The sequence below is a fragment of the Ursus americanus genome, chromosome 28 (genome assembly GCF_024610735.1).
Source record: "Ursus americanus isolate L20-20 chromosome 28, mUrsAme1.1.p, whole genome shotgun sequence".
Lineage (NCBI taxonomy): Eukaryota > Metazoa > Chordata > Mammalia > Carnivora > Ursidae > Ursus > Ursus americanus.
This window is the reverse complement of record NC_142154.1, coordinates 36,876,516-36,892,509: the sequence shown is the minus strand read 5'-3', so window position 1 is coordinate 36,892,509 and position 15,994 is coordinate 36,876,516. Positions and strand designations below refer to the sequence as shown.

Below are 15,994 nucleotides of genomic sequence, written 5' to 3'. Positions count from 1 at the left end.
TAAATTTAAGGTACACATTATTTTGATTTAATTTATAAATTGTAATATGATTACCATTGTAGACATGACTCCCACCTTTATCAGGTCCCCACTGCCTTTTATCACCTAATCTCAGAAGTGACATACCATCACTTTTGCTGTATTCTGTTGGTTACACAGACCAACCTGGTACAGTATGGGAGGGGATACACAAGGGTATGAGATACCAGGAGGGAGGACCATTAGGGACAATCCGGGAGACTAACTACCTCAGTGAGAGGAAGACCACAAAAAGTAAATCCAAGAAGCCACAAAGCTCAGTTCATTTAGCATCAGGGGACGAGACCAGCCCCCTTAGGAGCCCCTTAGGGTACCAGCACATGGCAGAAGAACAGTTAACTACTGCACATTATGGGTATAGATCATTTGCCAAAGTTTTTTTTTTTTTTGGTCAGATGTTAAATTTTATTCAATTTCTCCTTCTTTTCTATTTCAGAAAGGGTATAATTTATTTCAGAAAGATTTCTAACCAAAATATGTTAAAATGTTTGGCCCTTGAAGGGAGTATGCTTCAGTTTGGAAAATGCACTCGTTAAAAGAGTTCTTTACCTCTCTTACTGGATAAAGCTAGTGTTACGGCAACCAGGCTCCATAAGGTGTGCATAGTGAATGTGTTAAAAGAGGAATAAGTATTGGGAAGATACTTAAAATATTTTACTAGAAAAGTTAGAAGGGTGTAAGTATTTTAATGTGCATTAACCCTAGTGGCTTTTCTTCATGTTATGTTGTTGTACACTCTAATTTACAAAATTTTTTACTCATATTTAGTTTGCCTACAATGTAGTCGTTTTTATTCTTTAGAATGAAATAAATCTTAAATTTGTGTAATTTAGAAGCAGTACTACACCCCGTTACGTTTGCACATAGATCAAAGTGCTTTTGTAAACATACATTCTCCCATATTAAGCCTGTAAAATAGGTGTTGTTAACCTTCTTGTACAATGAGGAAACTGAGGTAAGGCTAAGCCACAGAACTAGTTAGTGGTCAAGTGGGACTGAAAGTTTTTTCTAACGCTGAAATCCTGCATTTTCTAATTTACTTCCTAGTTGAGGGGTGAAGTTTATGGATGTCTGCAACTTAGTGAAATACATCAAAAATGAGATGGGAGGGAGCAGGTGACAAAGTGAATATAATAAAAATTTAAGTTTAGACCTAGTGTTGGTTCATTGTACAGTATTTTACTTTTTGTGTGTTTGAAAATTCTCATATTAGAATATAGGAGGAAAAAACCCCAGTAAACCCACTGGGAAAAAAGCGAGTGGTCTCTAGTGCACTGATGAGAACTTGGTCAGAGTTGTAATTCCCGAGCACCCTGCAGTAAGCCCAGTGACGTGGGGTAGGACAAGCAGCCATTTAGACTGTCCCTGCCCCACGAGCTTCTGATTATGAACAGAGACAAAGATTCCCTTTTCTCACTGGCTTTTTTCTTTTTCAGGGTTGTACATAAATTTCCGTCACCTTTATAAACAGCGCAGGCGGCGCTATGGACAAAAAAAGAAAAAGGTCCACTAAGAGTTAGATGACTTCTTGCCAGTTTGAGCCTAATCTATAATTCTTACAGTTTTACCTTCTTGTACTGATGTAAAAGTTTTTTTAAAGTTACATGATTACATTCTCAGTGAGGCTATTCCGTGTCCCCCAGTAACATTCCCGAATTTACCTATTATCTTAGCGTAGTCCTTGCATGACATGGATTCCTGATATCTGATGACAGGTTTATTCTGCTGTATTCCATTAATGACAGCAAAATACTCAGCCCTACCCCCACGCATTCCTTGTCCGGTTGCTGTCACGCGGGCCAGAGATACTGCTTCCGTGCCCTGACCCTACCCGGTACTGGACATTCTTAGAGCTGGTATTCGTTCATTTCAGCTCTTGCTCCGGGGAATAAAGCACTGTTGCCTCTCTAGGAGGGTGTGAAAGTGATTCAGGCAGGACCTAAACATTCTGTGCCCAAGGGGTTACTTGTCAAGTTGGGTGGCACTGATAAAACATTTCTGAGTCTGAGTGGGGCTAGAGGACACATATTACCTGAGCATCTTTTGGCCTCTACCACCACCTGTCATGACAGTGCTTACCTGTGTGTGCACCGGGGAGGCACAATGATCTGGGAGAAACCAGTCAGAACCGTGGAACACCATGATCACTTACTTCATTCCTAGCTAAATCAGAACGGTCTTCAACACTAAAGAAAGATGAAACGTTAGTTTAGAAAACCGTGAGATTATAAGAGTTCCAAACCCAGATGGCTACAGGTGTCAGAAGGGTCAAACCAGCAGTGAGACAGCTGCTGGCTGTGCGGCCTGTGGCAACCAGGAAGCGGACGAAACGCGCCCGCACACCAGTCCTAGGCTGTGCCCGTACATAAAACGGCTCTCTTCTTCCTCTGCGCTGGCTTGTAAACCTTTCAGAGTGACTGGTGGAACTGACCTCAGAAACGCCTGCCTTTGTTCTGTTGTTGTTTCACTGGTCTGCTCTCGGAGAGGGAAAACAGAGTGAGAAATTTGGCTGGAGAAGTTTAACAAAGCTTCCTGGCAAGAAACCCACCCACAGAGGAACTGAGAAAAATGCAGACATTGTAAAGTTTGGCCATTGTCAAAAATATCATTGTTTCCTCTAAAACATTCCAAGTTAACCAAGTAAAATATGTGTTAGAAGTAATGCTTGTATAAAATAATTTAAGAGCATGGTAGCTCTTTCTGTTCTGCCATTCCTATTGTTCTTGGGGGCGAGGGGACTCCGTGAGTTACGCTGTTTCTCTGAGCCTGACACGGAAACTTGGTTTGACCTAAAAACATTGGATTAGCATAGGCTGGCTGTTTTTTTTTTTTTTTTTTTACAAGTTCATTGCACTGAAGGGTATCTTGCATGTCTGTAACTTCTGTCAACACTTGTTTGTGTTAACTTCTGATGTTTTCACCTGACTTTCTGTTTATTTGGACAGATCAGCTTTGCAGTATATGCTGCATCTTTGTGGCAGAATCCTGTATTCTTAGTGATTGTTATAAACTCCTTTATTGCTATCTGAGAAAGCAAAACATTGTGTATGTCTATTAAACATTTACAATCAAAATCCTAACAACTTGTGTTTAAATATCATTTTAGTCTGATAAGTTTTCAGGTTGTTGATGATAAAGTCCTTTGTTCAGACAAAATATTATACAGCATGGTGATATGTTAAATTCAGCATGTGAAAATGGTTGCTTGGGGTGAAGCCTGCAGGAGCAATAACCTCAGGAAGTCCACAGAACAATGTGAAAAGCATTGATGACAGAAAGCTTGGAGAAGTTACATGACTTGCCTAATGTCATGAAGTTAGCAAATGAATTGGTACCATAACTGACGACAGTGATCTGTCAGAATCCACTTGGGCGGAACCTGGCTTAGGCAGAGACCTAACCAGTGTCAGAAACAAGGAAGTTCACATAGAACCCAAGGAACTCTCTGGATTTATGAATCTGTGCCACTTAGGAAGTTGAAATTTCACTCAGGTGATAGGACAGACTGAAAGGCCAAGACCCATTAGTTTCCCAGTGAATCCATTTTATAGAAAATAAAGTATTTTATTTTCATTAAAAAAAAAAACAAAAACAAAACTTGAAGTGGGAATCATTTTATACACTTATGGTTGCTGTTTAAAAGTCTGTATCTCAAGACATACTAAAAGCACCAAAGGGTTACCATCAAGTTTTTGCCCAAGTTCTAAGGAGAGTTCTGAAACTTAATTGTGTTGGGTTTGTATTTAGCAAATCCCACACAGTTTGGGCTGCTTGTTCCAAGGACAGAAGCTGGAAAATGTCCTTACGGTTGGGAAAGGAGAGGAGAGAAGGTGCCTTTCTGGAAGCCAGAGAACCCTCGCTGATTAGGTTTCCTGAGGAGGTGGGGAGTGCTCTGTGCTCATCAGTCCTTTAAGTTTCTCAGGAGATGTGCCCATCGTGGGAGCAACAGCGGTTTTTTTGGGCTTAAAGACTCAGCCCCTGAAAACTAAGGTCAAAGCCCAAGCAGCCAAACACCCTTCAGAACCCTCCTCAGATTCTAGCAGAGTCACTGAAACCTGCGAGTGCTGCTTCCGAGGCAGCCGCAGGGAGGTCTCCAGGTGGCTCTTGCACAGGTGAACAAATTGGAAAGTTTTTACACTAAATCATTTTCACCTGAAATGAAAAAAAGCAGGAAGGCTCCCAAAGTCAGCTTCACATTCTTTCAGTGCTGCTCCCGGAGAAGTCTGTGTGCAAAGGCGTGATGTTGTGCTCGTAGCCGGCGTACTCGGAGGTGCCGGTGCTGGCCAGCTTGAGCTGCTGGGCAGCGTGGGTCAGCTGGAAGGCGGCGTCCGGGTGCGCTGTGTCGGGCAGCAGCGTGCATTCCCTTTCCAGCATGTCCGCCACCCCTTTGAGCAGGTCCAGGAAACCAAATGCCAGGGCAGCTTTTCGTAAACGGTTTAGCTCCTGAAACGATAAAAAAAAACACAAGAAACTCACCAATGTTCCTGAAATGCATTTTCCTTATCACATACTTTCTAAGTGCTCAACTTAGAATACGTTTTTCTTGATCCCCGAACTTAAGTGAGCATTTTGACAGGAGAACAGATGCTTGTACAGAGATGCCAGGAACAAGAAAGTGTGATGACATGACAAGAGAGTTCCTCTACAGGTGATCAGAAAGCCGGCTGACTGAAACACAGGTGGTCATCACCACAGCTGATGAGCGCTTACACCAAACACGATGAGACACTTTGCACACATCATTTCATTCACCCCTAACTCTCAGGAGGACTTTTCCTGTTACTCAGGCATGGAAAAGGCTAGCCCCGAACTTCAGAGGGCTCTGAACCCTCTGGTGCCTCCTCTCTGCGCCTCAAAAAGAACAGTGAACACATTTGGAGGCTCTGGAGGATTCAAGAAGTCTGACGTGAAAGACTGCCACAAAAGAAGGGTGGATGGAAGCTGAGAAATACAAAGAGCCCCATCAACCACTTGGCAGTGCAGTCGAGGTGTGTAGCCTCCCCGGGTCTCAGTGGTCTCATTTATAAAGTGAGAAGGATGACTTCTTCCTTGCCCACTGCAGGGGCTGACACAGTTGTCTGGCAGAGGCCCTTCCACATGTGATAGGTGGGATTCTATAAAGCCAGAAAAGAGAAGTGGGCTTTCTGACCACCTCTCTACTATCATCTGTTAACAAGTGGAAAGTTCAGAAGAAGGCCAAAGTACAAGTGTGCCTTCTTGAATACAGCGCTGACGACTGCAGGGGAGAAAGGGACTACAGCCAAGGAGTGGTCATCAAGGGCCTGTGTGAACTACGGGCTTCACGGGGAGGGAGGGCATGGCCGGCTGAGCAGCAATGTGAACTCTGATTAAGGCTGCTCTTGCTTGATTTTGTCAGCTTGCCACATAATTAGGTTTGAAGACCATAGTGACATAAACGTAATGAGGTAACACCCAGACAAAGTAGCACGTATGTTCTCCGGAAGAGATGCTAGCCTGGGGTAGGCTGTGTGCACCATAAAATATTAGTAGCCGAGCTACAATTGACAACACAGCATACCTCACACTGCCACTTAATTTAATTTCAGCCAAACACCAGATGGAAAGGGGAGAAACAAGGTGTTTACTTATATGCACCCCCAACTCCACCCACTAGTTATAATTTTATTCCCTCTGCCAACAGTTCTGGATTAGCTAGGCAGGATTCCGGAGGGCCATCCTTTTGCAATTGATAAAAGTACAATTTTAGTAGTCATTCCCGGAAGCAGCTTTTCCGAGAGACTAAGAATGTTTTGGGAAGTCATCACCCCAGGAAGTCACCCTGGTTGTCTGGGGTGACAGTGGTGAGGAGAGTTCAGGGCTTTGACCCACAGGTTCTTCTGACTCCTTCCCTCAGCCATTCACAGCAGCACCAAGACAGAGGAGCCCTTGTGCACAGAATCAGGCCACTTGAACACTTCCAATTCTTGGATTTTAGGGCAGCAGTGGACCTATCATTTCCACTGACTTTAACAATGAAAACACTGAGGCACAAGCCAAACATTTCTAATTCCTGTCCACATTCACTCTGCTATGCCATACTCTAACTCTTGTGAACCATTTATTTTTGGTACACATCCCAGGGCCCACCCTCTTCCACTATAATTCCAATCGTCTCACCTTATAGAATGTCTGTGTTTTTTCAGGTAGTTTCCTTGCATTTCTTAAAATCTTCTGTACATCTGTCTATCAAGGGTAAAAAGATTTCAGCATTAGGATTCTGTGGTAAAAGGGGAAAGACTATCAAAGGGTGGCTCTAAATGTTTAGAGAAATGAAAATAGGAACAGAGGTGCAACGTCAAGATGAGGACCCCTTCTGAGTTCACGTCACTGTTCTGTTCGACATTAGTAAAGCACCTCCCTCCTTCAAAACGTTTGATGATAATAAATCCCTTAGTGACAGAAATGAACTCATCTCACTGAAATACACCCAATAAACCCTACATCTATGGCCAACTGCTTTCTGACCAGGGTGCCAAGACCATTCAATGGGGGAAGGAACAGTCTCTTCGACAAATGGCGCCAGGACAACTGGATATCCACATGCAAAGAATGAAGCTGGATTCTTATGTCACACCATATACAAAAACAAATAAATAAATAAAATGGTTCAGCGACCTAACTGCAAGAGCTAAAACTACAAAACTCTTAGAAGAAAACATAGGCGTAAATGTTCATGACCTTGGATTGGTAATGATTTCTTAGGTATGACAACAAGAGCATAGCAATAAAAGGAAAAAAAAATTGACACATGTTCTTAGCATTATTCACGGTAGCCAAAAGGTGGAAACAATCCAAATGTTCATCAACTGAGTGGGTGAACAGAAGTGCCGTCAAAAGGAATGAAGTACTGATCTATGTTACAACATGGCTGATTGCTGAAAACATTATGCTAAATGAAGGAAGCCAAATAAAATAAAAAGTCACACATTATATGATGCTATTGATATGACACATGTAGAATTGGGCAAATCCAGAGTCAAAAAGCAGATCAGTAGTGGCCAAGGACTGGGGGAAGTTGGGAATCTAGAGTGATTTGCTTAATGGGTGCAGAGATTCCTCTTGGGATGATGAAAATGTTCTAGAACTACACAGTGATTACTAAATGCCACTGAATTTTCAGTATACTTTAAAATGGCTGAAATGGTAACTTTTATGTTATATGTTTTTCACAATAAAAAAATACACCCATACCAAAACAAAATTTAAAAAATAATTTAAGAAAAATTCAGTTTTCCTTCTGACAGGGAAGTACTGGGGTCAGGGATGGCAGGAGAGAACCTGATTTTCCAACAAAGCCCCTACCCCTGTAGCCATGGCAGGATGTGTCCAGTCTCTGTGGAAAGAAACTGCGCCATCAACAGAAGCTATTTCCCTTGTCAGGTGGCCTAACCTCCTCTTCTCATTTGGCTTAGGTTGGACTCGTTAGAGGAACAAAGAAAAAAAATGGTGCTCAAATGAGAAAAAAGGCTCAAAAAGTGATTTTTAAAAACAGGCAGAAATGACCGTATGTCAGTGGAGGGAGAAACATCACTGAGTACCTTGCCTGAAAGCAGCACACCCTGAGAATAGTGTAATCTTAGCTTCCCATAAAAGTGTTTTTGTGGAATTAAGGTGTAATGCCATTGCTTGGGTTCTACTGTGGGGACAGAAGAAATAACCCCATGAAGATTTTTACATCCTTTTCAAAAAACTGTTGTCAAAGATAAAACCCATTATGTCAATGCCTCACCATGTCAAAAATGTTACACTGAGATTCAATGCCAGGAAAATATGTCTCTCTGGAACTGACACGCTTCCTTCTATCAGACAAGAAAAAAACATATAACCCTTCATGGTGCTTTTTGACCTCAGTAGCAGGAAGCTCAGAGCCAAATTGCTCAAACACAATTATATTTCGCCTTGGGTTCCTGGCGCAACGGTCTCCCCTCTTCCTCTAGGTTTTGTACTGCTCTAAATTTTGTAAGAAGTGATTTTGCTGCATACGTGTTTTACTGTAGGCCACCTCAAATCCTTTTTGGAAATAATGACAAACATTAGAAGTAAATGAATTACTAAGTAGCAAAGGAAAGGAAAATCAAATCAGATGTCTGCCTGCCTGCTAGAATCCCTCCCCCTGTCCCCAGTGGAAAGTAACTTAAGTGGTAATGTTACCTGCAGGCCACTGGGTTTGATCCAGACAGTCACATTCTGGGCATAACTGCGTTTGTTTTTGGGCTGCAGGGGGAATGGGCTCTTATTATCATCCTCTCCATAAGGGTTTTCTTTAGCATCTTAAAAGGAAAAGACATTCTTGAAATGACATCTGGTAAAACATAATCAATTACATTTCCAATTAGGCTAGAAGCTCTCTGAATCATTCCACCTTCTACATCCTGTTGCTTCCCTAATTAAGAAAATCCATTCACTTCCCTCAGGTTAGGGAACCTGTTCTCCATAGAAAGCTACTGATGTAGGAGATTAAACAATCAACTGAAGCCCATGTAGGTAAAAAACAGCTTAATGTTTTTAAAGAGACAAGCTTTGCTTATTTGCTTTATCAATTGAGATCAGAGAGAATAAAATTAATACATGCAACAACTCTAAGGAAATATATAAACACACATAATACAATTTTATAGTCTGGCCCAGCGCTCTCCAAGAGAATTTTCTACAATGATCGAATGGTAGCCACTGGCCCACATGCCTACTGAACACTTGACTGTGGCTAGAGTGACTGAGGAACTGAATTTTAAATTTAACTTATTTTAATTTAAATAGCCTCAGGTATCTAGTGGTTACTGGACAGGACAGCATAGGTCTATGCACTGAGAAAATTCCAGAGGATTATTATATGTAGCCATGTTAAGGAAAGGGGCAAGAGAAGAAGAAACACCTTTTTGGTGAAACACACCCCATGTCGTCATGACTTATTAGTTATTACTTTTACATATTTAAAGCCAGGTTGGCTTTTTAACCATGTGAATAAATAAGGGTTTCTGTTTTTCTACCTGCTTACTGAACCAATGAAACTTTGCAGAAACTCACAAAGCCTACTTATAATTACTGGCTCATTTTATCCTGATTACTACCACCCTCTGGGGTAGAGAGAGCTGGGATCATTTCCCCACTAAGTTCAGGGAGCTTACATCCCTTGCCCAAATGTTCATATTGGCAACTGGAATGAACCCAGTGTCTCTGAGCCAGAAGCTCTCTAACCCCAGTTTGGTCATTAAGTATTTTATACTGGCCCCACACTATATATGTCAGCAGTCAACAGCCCCCCCCCCCCCGCCCCTCCAAAAAGTATCAGCCCAGCTTTCCAGACATATTTCTGCAAATACTTGCACTTATATAAGCCCTTTTAGCCAGGCCAAGATCTCAGCAGTCTTTTTCAATGTAGCACGTTTATTTCTAATTTCCCTGCCACTATTTCTGTTTTTTCCCCTGCCTGGAGTGCTCCCCTTCCCTCATCCATTTATTCCCTTACTCACTTGCTCACTCATCAGCTATTCTAAGCCCCCACTACATAGCAAGCACTCCACTATGAAGTGTGGCTGGAGAAGACTTTTTTCTGGATTCAAGGAACTTACAGAATAAAGAATATTTATTAAGTTCCAAACACTTTACATATACACCTTCTTTCCTTACAGCAACCCTAGGGGGGTAGATATTATTGGTCCCATGAAAGATGAGGGAACTGAGGCTCAGAGAGGTTGGACTTTATAGGCTTCACAGTCACTCAGCTGGGTCTGCCTGCAAAGGCAACATTTTTTTTACCACTCAACCTCGCCATTCCTCACATAAACCAAACTCACTTATATTACAGGTCCAGATCTTATCTCACCTTTTCCACAAAGTTGTCCCAAGTGTCCTGGCACACAGTACTTTCTCTAGACCCTTTTCTACTATAGCACTCAGTATCTGTACCAAACATTAAAACATCTAACCACAGTCTATCTTGTACTGTCTCTGTTTGAAGCCTATATGTGGTAACTGGTTTGACAGACAAAAAATACTGTATCTATGAAAAAAGAACAGGAGACTCCTAGACATAAGAAATATGGTAGCAGAAAGAAAGAAAAAAACAGTTGCAAGATAAAGCTGAAGATACCTCAGAGAAATTAGAAAAGAAAAAAATGGAAAAATGGGCGGAAGATAAGAAAATTATACAAAAATCATAAACAGATGTTCTAGAAAGGGAGAACAGAGAATAGAGAGGGGGAAATCTAAGACATGATTCATGTTTCCAGGACTGAAGAACATGAATTGTTCAATTCATTCTTCAGACAGAAGGGCCCACTGAATGCCCAGCACAATGAATAAAGAGACCAACAACTGAGTACATCATTCTCAAAATCCAGAATACGAGGGACACAAAGAAGCGCCTCCAGGAGTGCACAGGATATAAGAGACCTGGGTCAAAGCCCTGGCAGCACTGCACGAGACTCTCAGCAGCAACACAGGAAGCCAGAAAAGAAGAACAGTGCTATGCATCAAAACACTAAGGTAAAGTGATTCCCAACCAGCACTCAATGTCCAACGGAACCATCGACTGAGAGGAAGGGATGAAACACAGACATTTCCAAATATGCAAGATTTCAAACATCTACTTCCCATGTACCCTTTTCTCAGGAGGAGTCACAAAACAGGGGAGCCACAGAAGAGATGGGAAGGGAAGGCTGATAGCTACCCAGCAGGCACAGAGAACAGTCCACTTATGAAACAAGAGGAAGGGAAAGGACTCTTAAGGGAAAAAAAAAACTGACAAAAGTACCTGAAGAATGTATTTTACTTAGGAATTAGCAGTAAGTACACAGAAAAGAGCAAAGAAAAGCAAAGTAAGTAAAGCAAGTAGAGAGGAAGGCCGTGAGAGAGCCCAGACGGAGGGCTGGCTGCCTTCATCTGCTGCTGGCTCCCCCACGGCCTGCCCAGCTCTTTCCTGGAGTCTCTGAGGAACCTCAGTGTCTTTCCAACACAGCCTTCCTTTTAACGGAAGTTAGCAGACAGCTCACCTTTGAACAACATGGGTGTGAACTGTACAGGCCCACTTAGACACAGAATCTTCCCCACAAATACAAGTACTGTAAATGTATTTTCTCTTCCTTAGGGTTTTTTAGACAACTGTTTCTTTTCTCTAGCTTTCTTTATTGTTAAGAATGCAGTTTATAATACATATACAACATGTGAGTTCATCAAGTGTTTATGTTATTGCTAAGGCTTCTGGTCAACAGTAGGCTCATACTGGTTAAGTTGTGGGGGAGTTAAAAGTCATAACCCCACATTATTAAAGGGTCACTGCACATTTATCTTGCCTGCTAGAAAAAAGAAAAAATGTCTTAAAAAAACACAACTGGTGCAGAGAACAAAGAGTTGCAAAATAAAATGTAACTCAGTGTACCACATGGCTTAATCATAAATAACATTCACGTCATCTAACAAAGACAGAACTCTGCTTTACCCAAAAAGAACACTATAACCACATGGGAAGAATAGAGGAAGGGAAAAATGTGATTCTTGGGTGGGTGGGGGTGGTGGTGGTAACAGAGCTAAGCAGTCAACCTTAAAAAGTCAAAAATGACATTAAAAATGAAAAAAAAAAAAAGGCCAAGAAATAGTTATATATTATTTAGAAATGTAAATATAAAAAAAACACAACAATACAAAACCCTCCTACAATTAGAAATTTTAAGTGGTTGTTTCTAGGAACAGAATAAGAAGTAGGAGGGATAGGTATAAACAACATACTGTTTTGCATGCCTTGTTTTGACCAAAAATAAATAAATAAATAAAAACAAGTTCTTTGACATAGGCTGTGGAAACATTTTTCTAGGTATGTCTCCTCAGGCAAGGCAAATGAAAGCAAAATAAAAAGCTTTTTGCACAGCGAAGAAAACCATCAACACAACAAAAAGGCAACCTACTGAATGGAAGAAGATATTTGTTATTGATTATATCCGATACGGGTTTAATATCCAAAATATAGCAAGAACTTATACCATATACATATACATATACATACATATATATATATATATATATATATACACACACACACACACCAGATATATACCAGAACTTATACCAATACCAGAAAAACAAATAATACAATTAAAAAATAGGCAGAGGAGCTGAATAGACATTTTTCCCAAGAAGACACACAAATGGCCAACAGACACATGAAAAGATGCTCAACATCAGTGGTCATCAGGGAAATGCAAATCAAAACCATAATGAGATACCACCTTATACCTGTCAGAATAACTAAAATAAAAAACACAAAAAATTGGGGCACCTGGGTGGTTCAGTCAGTTAAGCATCTGACTCTTGGTTTCGGCTCAGGCCATCATCTCAAGGGTTATGGGATCGAGCCCTGTGTCGGGCTCCCTGCTCAGAGAGGAGTCTGCTTAAAGATTCTCTCCTTCTGCCCCTACCCCCACGCGTACACACCCTCTCGCTCTGAAAAAAAAAATAAAAATAAAAATAAATCTTTAAAAACAAATAAAAACACAAAAAATAATAAGTGTTGGCCAGGATGTGCGGAAAAAGAAACCTTGGGCAATGACATTGGGAATACAAATTAGTGCAGTTACTGTGGAAAACAGTATGGAGGCTCCTCAAAAATTTCAAAATAGAATTACTATGACTCATTAATTCCACTACTGGGTATCTACCCAAAGAAAATAAAAACACTAATTTGAAGAGATATATGCATCCCCATGTTTACTGCAGCCTTATTTACAATAGCCAAGATATGAAAGCAACCCAAGTGTCCATCTATAGATGGATAAAGATGTGGTGTGTATATACGCACACACACACTCTCTCTCTCTCGCTCTCTTACACACACACACAGACACACACACACTCTCTTTCTCTCTCTCTCTCTCTCAATGGAATATTATTCAGCCATAAAAAAGAATGAGATCTTGCCACTTCTAACACTATGGATGGATCTAGATGGTATAATGCTATGTGAAATAAGTCAGAGAAAGACAAACACCACATGATTTCACTCATATGCGTAATTTCAGAAACAAAACAAATAAAGAAAGAGACAAATAAAAAGCAGACTCTAAAACACAGAGAACAAACTGGTGGTTGCCAGATGGGAGGTGTGTGGGGGGTTGGGTGAAACAGATAAAGGGGATTAAGAGTACATGTATCATGATGAGCACTGAGTAATGCACAGAATTGTTGAATCATTATATTGTACACAAAACAAACATTGTATGCTACTTATACTTCAATTAAAAAAAAAAGAAAAAACCCAGAGGAGCAGCAGCCATGGTTTTGCACTACCCTGAGGCCATAGGCCTCAACAAGGGCCACAAGATGACTAAGAATGTCAGCAAGGCGAAGTGCTGGCCCCTCACCAAGTATTCCAAGTTCATGTGGGACATGATTCAAGGGTGTGTGGCTTCGCACTAAATGAATAGTGTGCCATGGAGCTGCTCAAGGTCTCCAAGGACAAGCGTGCCCTCAAGCTCATCAAGAAAAGGGTGGGGACACATATCTGCACCGAAAGGAAGAGAGAAGAGCTGAGCAACGTCCTGGAAGCCATGAGGAGTGTGGGAGTCAAGAAAGATTCAACCCCCTCCCCTCTATATGTAATAAAGCTTTTTTAATCCTAACCTCATAAGACTTGTCTTGAGAATTAAATGAGATTATACATTTCATTGTGTCTAGCATAGTGCCTGGTATAAAGTTAAGTTCAATAAAATGTTAGCTTTATCACCTTCATTTGAAAAAAAGAACACACCCTGAGGGAGGAAAAAATGAGTAAGGGCAAAGTAAAAAGCAGTTCAATCTGAATGAAGAATATGTATAACAAACCAAGCACGGCTAGATGGAAGCTAGAAGAGAAAGGAATTTGAATGCTACGTCTTAGATTACAAATAGGTATCTTTGTGAAAAATGTCACAACAGTCTAGGTCAGGGGTTGACAAACTTTTCCTGCAAAGGGCCAGACAGTAAGTATTTTAGACTTCGTGGATTATATGGTCTCTATTGTAACTACTCAACTCTGCCACTGAAGCAGGAAAGCAGCCCTAGATAACACATAAATCACATAAATGAGTGTGACCGTGTAATGAAACTTTACAGTAAAACTTTACAAAATAAGCAGTGGGCTAGTTTGGCCAGCAGGCATTGGTTAACTGACCTTTGATCTAAATGAAAGGTTAAAAAAAAGCCAGAACAAGGCAAGAGCAGTGCAAATGAAATGGCAGAATGAATTTAGGAATGCTACAGAGGGAGACCAGGAAATGAGGAATCTCTCCATCCGAACACACACGCAGCTTCCTCTGCCCTGGGCTCTCCTACTGCCTTACTTCTCTCTTGCGGCAAACTTGTCCTGTTCGTTTCCGAATTATCTCTAACTCATTCCTCAACTTGCCTTCTGGCTAATCATGGACTAAAGCTACCCTTAAAGTCACCAAAAATCTCCTGTAGAGATCAAATGACTCTTGATTCATAGCGTCCTCTTCTTTCCTCCTTGTTTCTATTCCTTCCTAAAACGCTTTATCTATTTACAACACTCATTCTGCAGTCTCTTTCAGATTATTAAGTTCTCAAGTTGCTAATTCTCCTGTTGGCCTCCCTTCAAAGGAGAGAAAATCCTCACGTAATTTAAAGACTTTTCTTCAAATCAGGAACTCATCTTCAGCAGGGATGTTCTTCAGAGAAGTCCTTTTGCCCTGGGTTGCCATTATATGAACTCTGGAGGATGCACGCTGGGTTTCATTGCTTCAGAAATATTTTTTTGGTGCGTTATTTGGTTTTGGAGAGCCCCACTTTAGAATGGATAGTGTCAGTCTGCATGCTGCAGAACTTGGGCTTCAATTTCTCATGGGAGACTTTTTTTTTTTTTAATATTTGGAAAAGCAGGTAGAAACAATAGGTAGAATTTTTCTTGTCATCCTCTCACTGAGGGTATAGACCTTCCACACTCCTAGCTTTACTCAGAGATTTCAGTTCTTTTTTGTTTTGAAACAAAGTCATATCTTTTTTCGTGTGTGAACTTTATTTTTTTTTTAATTTTTAAAGATTTTATTTATTTATTTGATAGGCAGTGAATATTAGCCCGGGAGAGAGGCAGAGGGAGGGAGACACAGACTCCCCGCTAAGCAAGGAGCCCGATGCAGGACTTGATCTCAGGACCCCGAGATCATGACCTCAGCCGAAGGCAGATGCCCAACAGACTGAGCCACCCAGGTGCCCCTCCTGTGTGAACCTTAAAACCCCAGCCCTGCATCCTAGCTCAAGAGCTGGACAACTATGGCCTGCTGCCTCTTTTTGAGTTAAAAATGTTTTTATATTTTTTAAATAGTTGGGGGGAAAATCAAAGTATTTCATGATACATGAAAATTATATGAAATTCAAATTCTGGTGTCCATAAAGAATATTTTATGGGAATATGTCACTCCCATTCATTTATGTATTGGGCTACGATAGCAGAGTTGAGCAGTTATGACAAGAGAGCACATGGCCTGCAAAGTCTAAAATATTTACTATCTGGCCCTTACTGAAAAAGCTTACCGCCTAGCTTCTAGGGTCTATATTCAGTCAAAAACGTTTCTAGGCTTCAGTGGCAAAGGCATCCTTCAGGCCTGACACGCATGCACCTGTGTATAAGACAGGGTATGCAGGCCACGTCTCGTACATGTGTATGAGACACTGTACTTTCTTCTTGAGTCTCTTTATTCTCTTGGCTTCTGTGACATCACTTTCTTCTACTTTTCCTTCTGCTTATTCCTTCTCATTTTCCTTTATGAGCGCCTTTTCCACTCTCCCTGTAGTTAGTCTTTTCTAGGGGTTTGGTCCTTGGCTCTCTTTTTGCCTTAATTACATACTTTCCTGAGGCTAGGGCTTCTTAAAGCGTGGTTATGGATCACTTGGGTTGTAATTACTCGGGTAATACTAAAACTGCCAAGTTCTTGGCCTGGAATCCAGACCC

At 41.1% G+C, this 15,994-nt stretch overlaps 2 protein-coding genes and 1 pseudogene across 3 annotated transcripts in view; 2 read left to right on the top strand and 1 right to left on the bottom strand.

The window, feature by feature from the left end:
• HACD3 (3-hydroxyacyl-CoA dehydratase 3) overlaps positions 1-2,882 on the top strand; it is a 38,827-nt gene extending 35,945 nt beyond the window's left edge. The window contains exon 11 of the mRNA XM_045810614.2: positions 1,476-2,882. Coding sequence (XP_045666570.1) covers positions 1,476-1,552 — 77 coding nt within the window. The 3' untranslated portion in view covers positions 1,553-2,882. The remainder of the gene's footprint in view (positions 1-1,475) is intronic.
• A 755-nt stretch (positions 2,883-3,637) lies between these two features.
• INTS14 (integrator complex subunit 14) overlaps positions 3,638-15,994 on the bottom strand; it is a 29,627-nt gene continuing 17,270 nt past the window's right edge. For both annotated transcript variants that reach the window (XM_045810613.2, XM_045810612.2), the window contains exons 10-12: positions 8,212-8,330; positions 6,178-6,243; positions 3,638-4,482 (exon numbers count right to left, since the gene is read on the bottom strand). In XM_045810613.2, the coding sequence (XP_045666569.1) occupies positions 4,231-4,482; positions 6,178-6,243; positions 8,212-8,330 (437 nt within the window). In that variant the 3' untranslated portion in view covers positions 3,638-4,230. The remainder of the gene's footprint in view (positions 4,483-6,177; positions 6,244-8,211; positions 8,331-15,994) is intronic.
• Positions 13,324-13,664, top strand: LOC123800879 (large ribosomal subunit protein eL36 pseudogene; annotated as a pseudogene).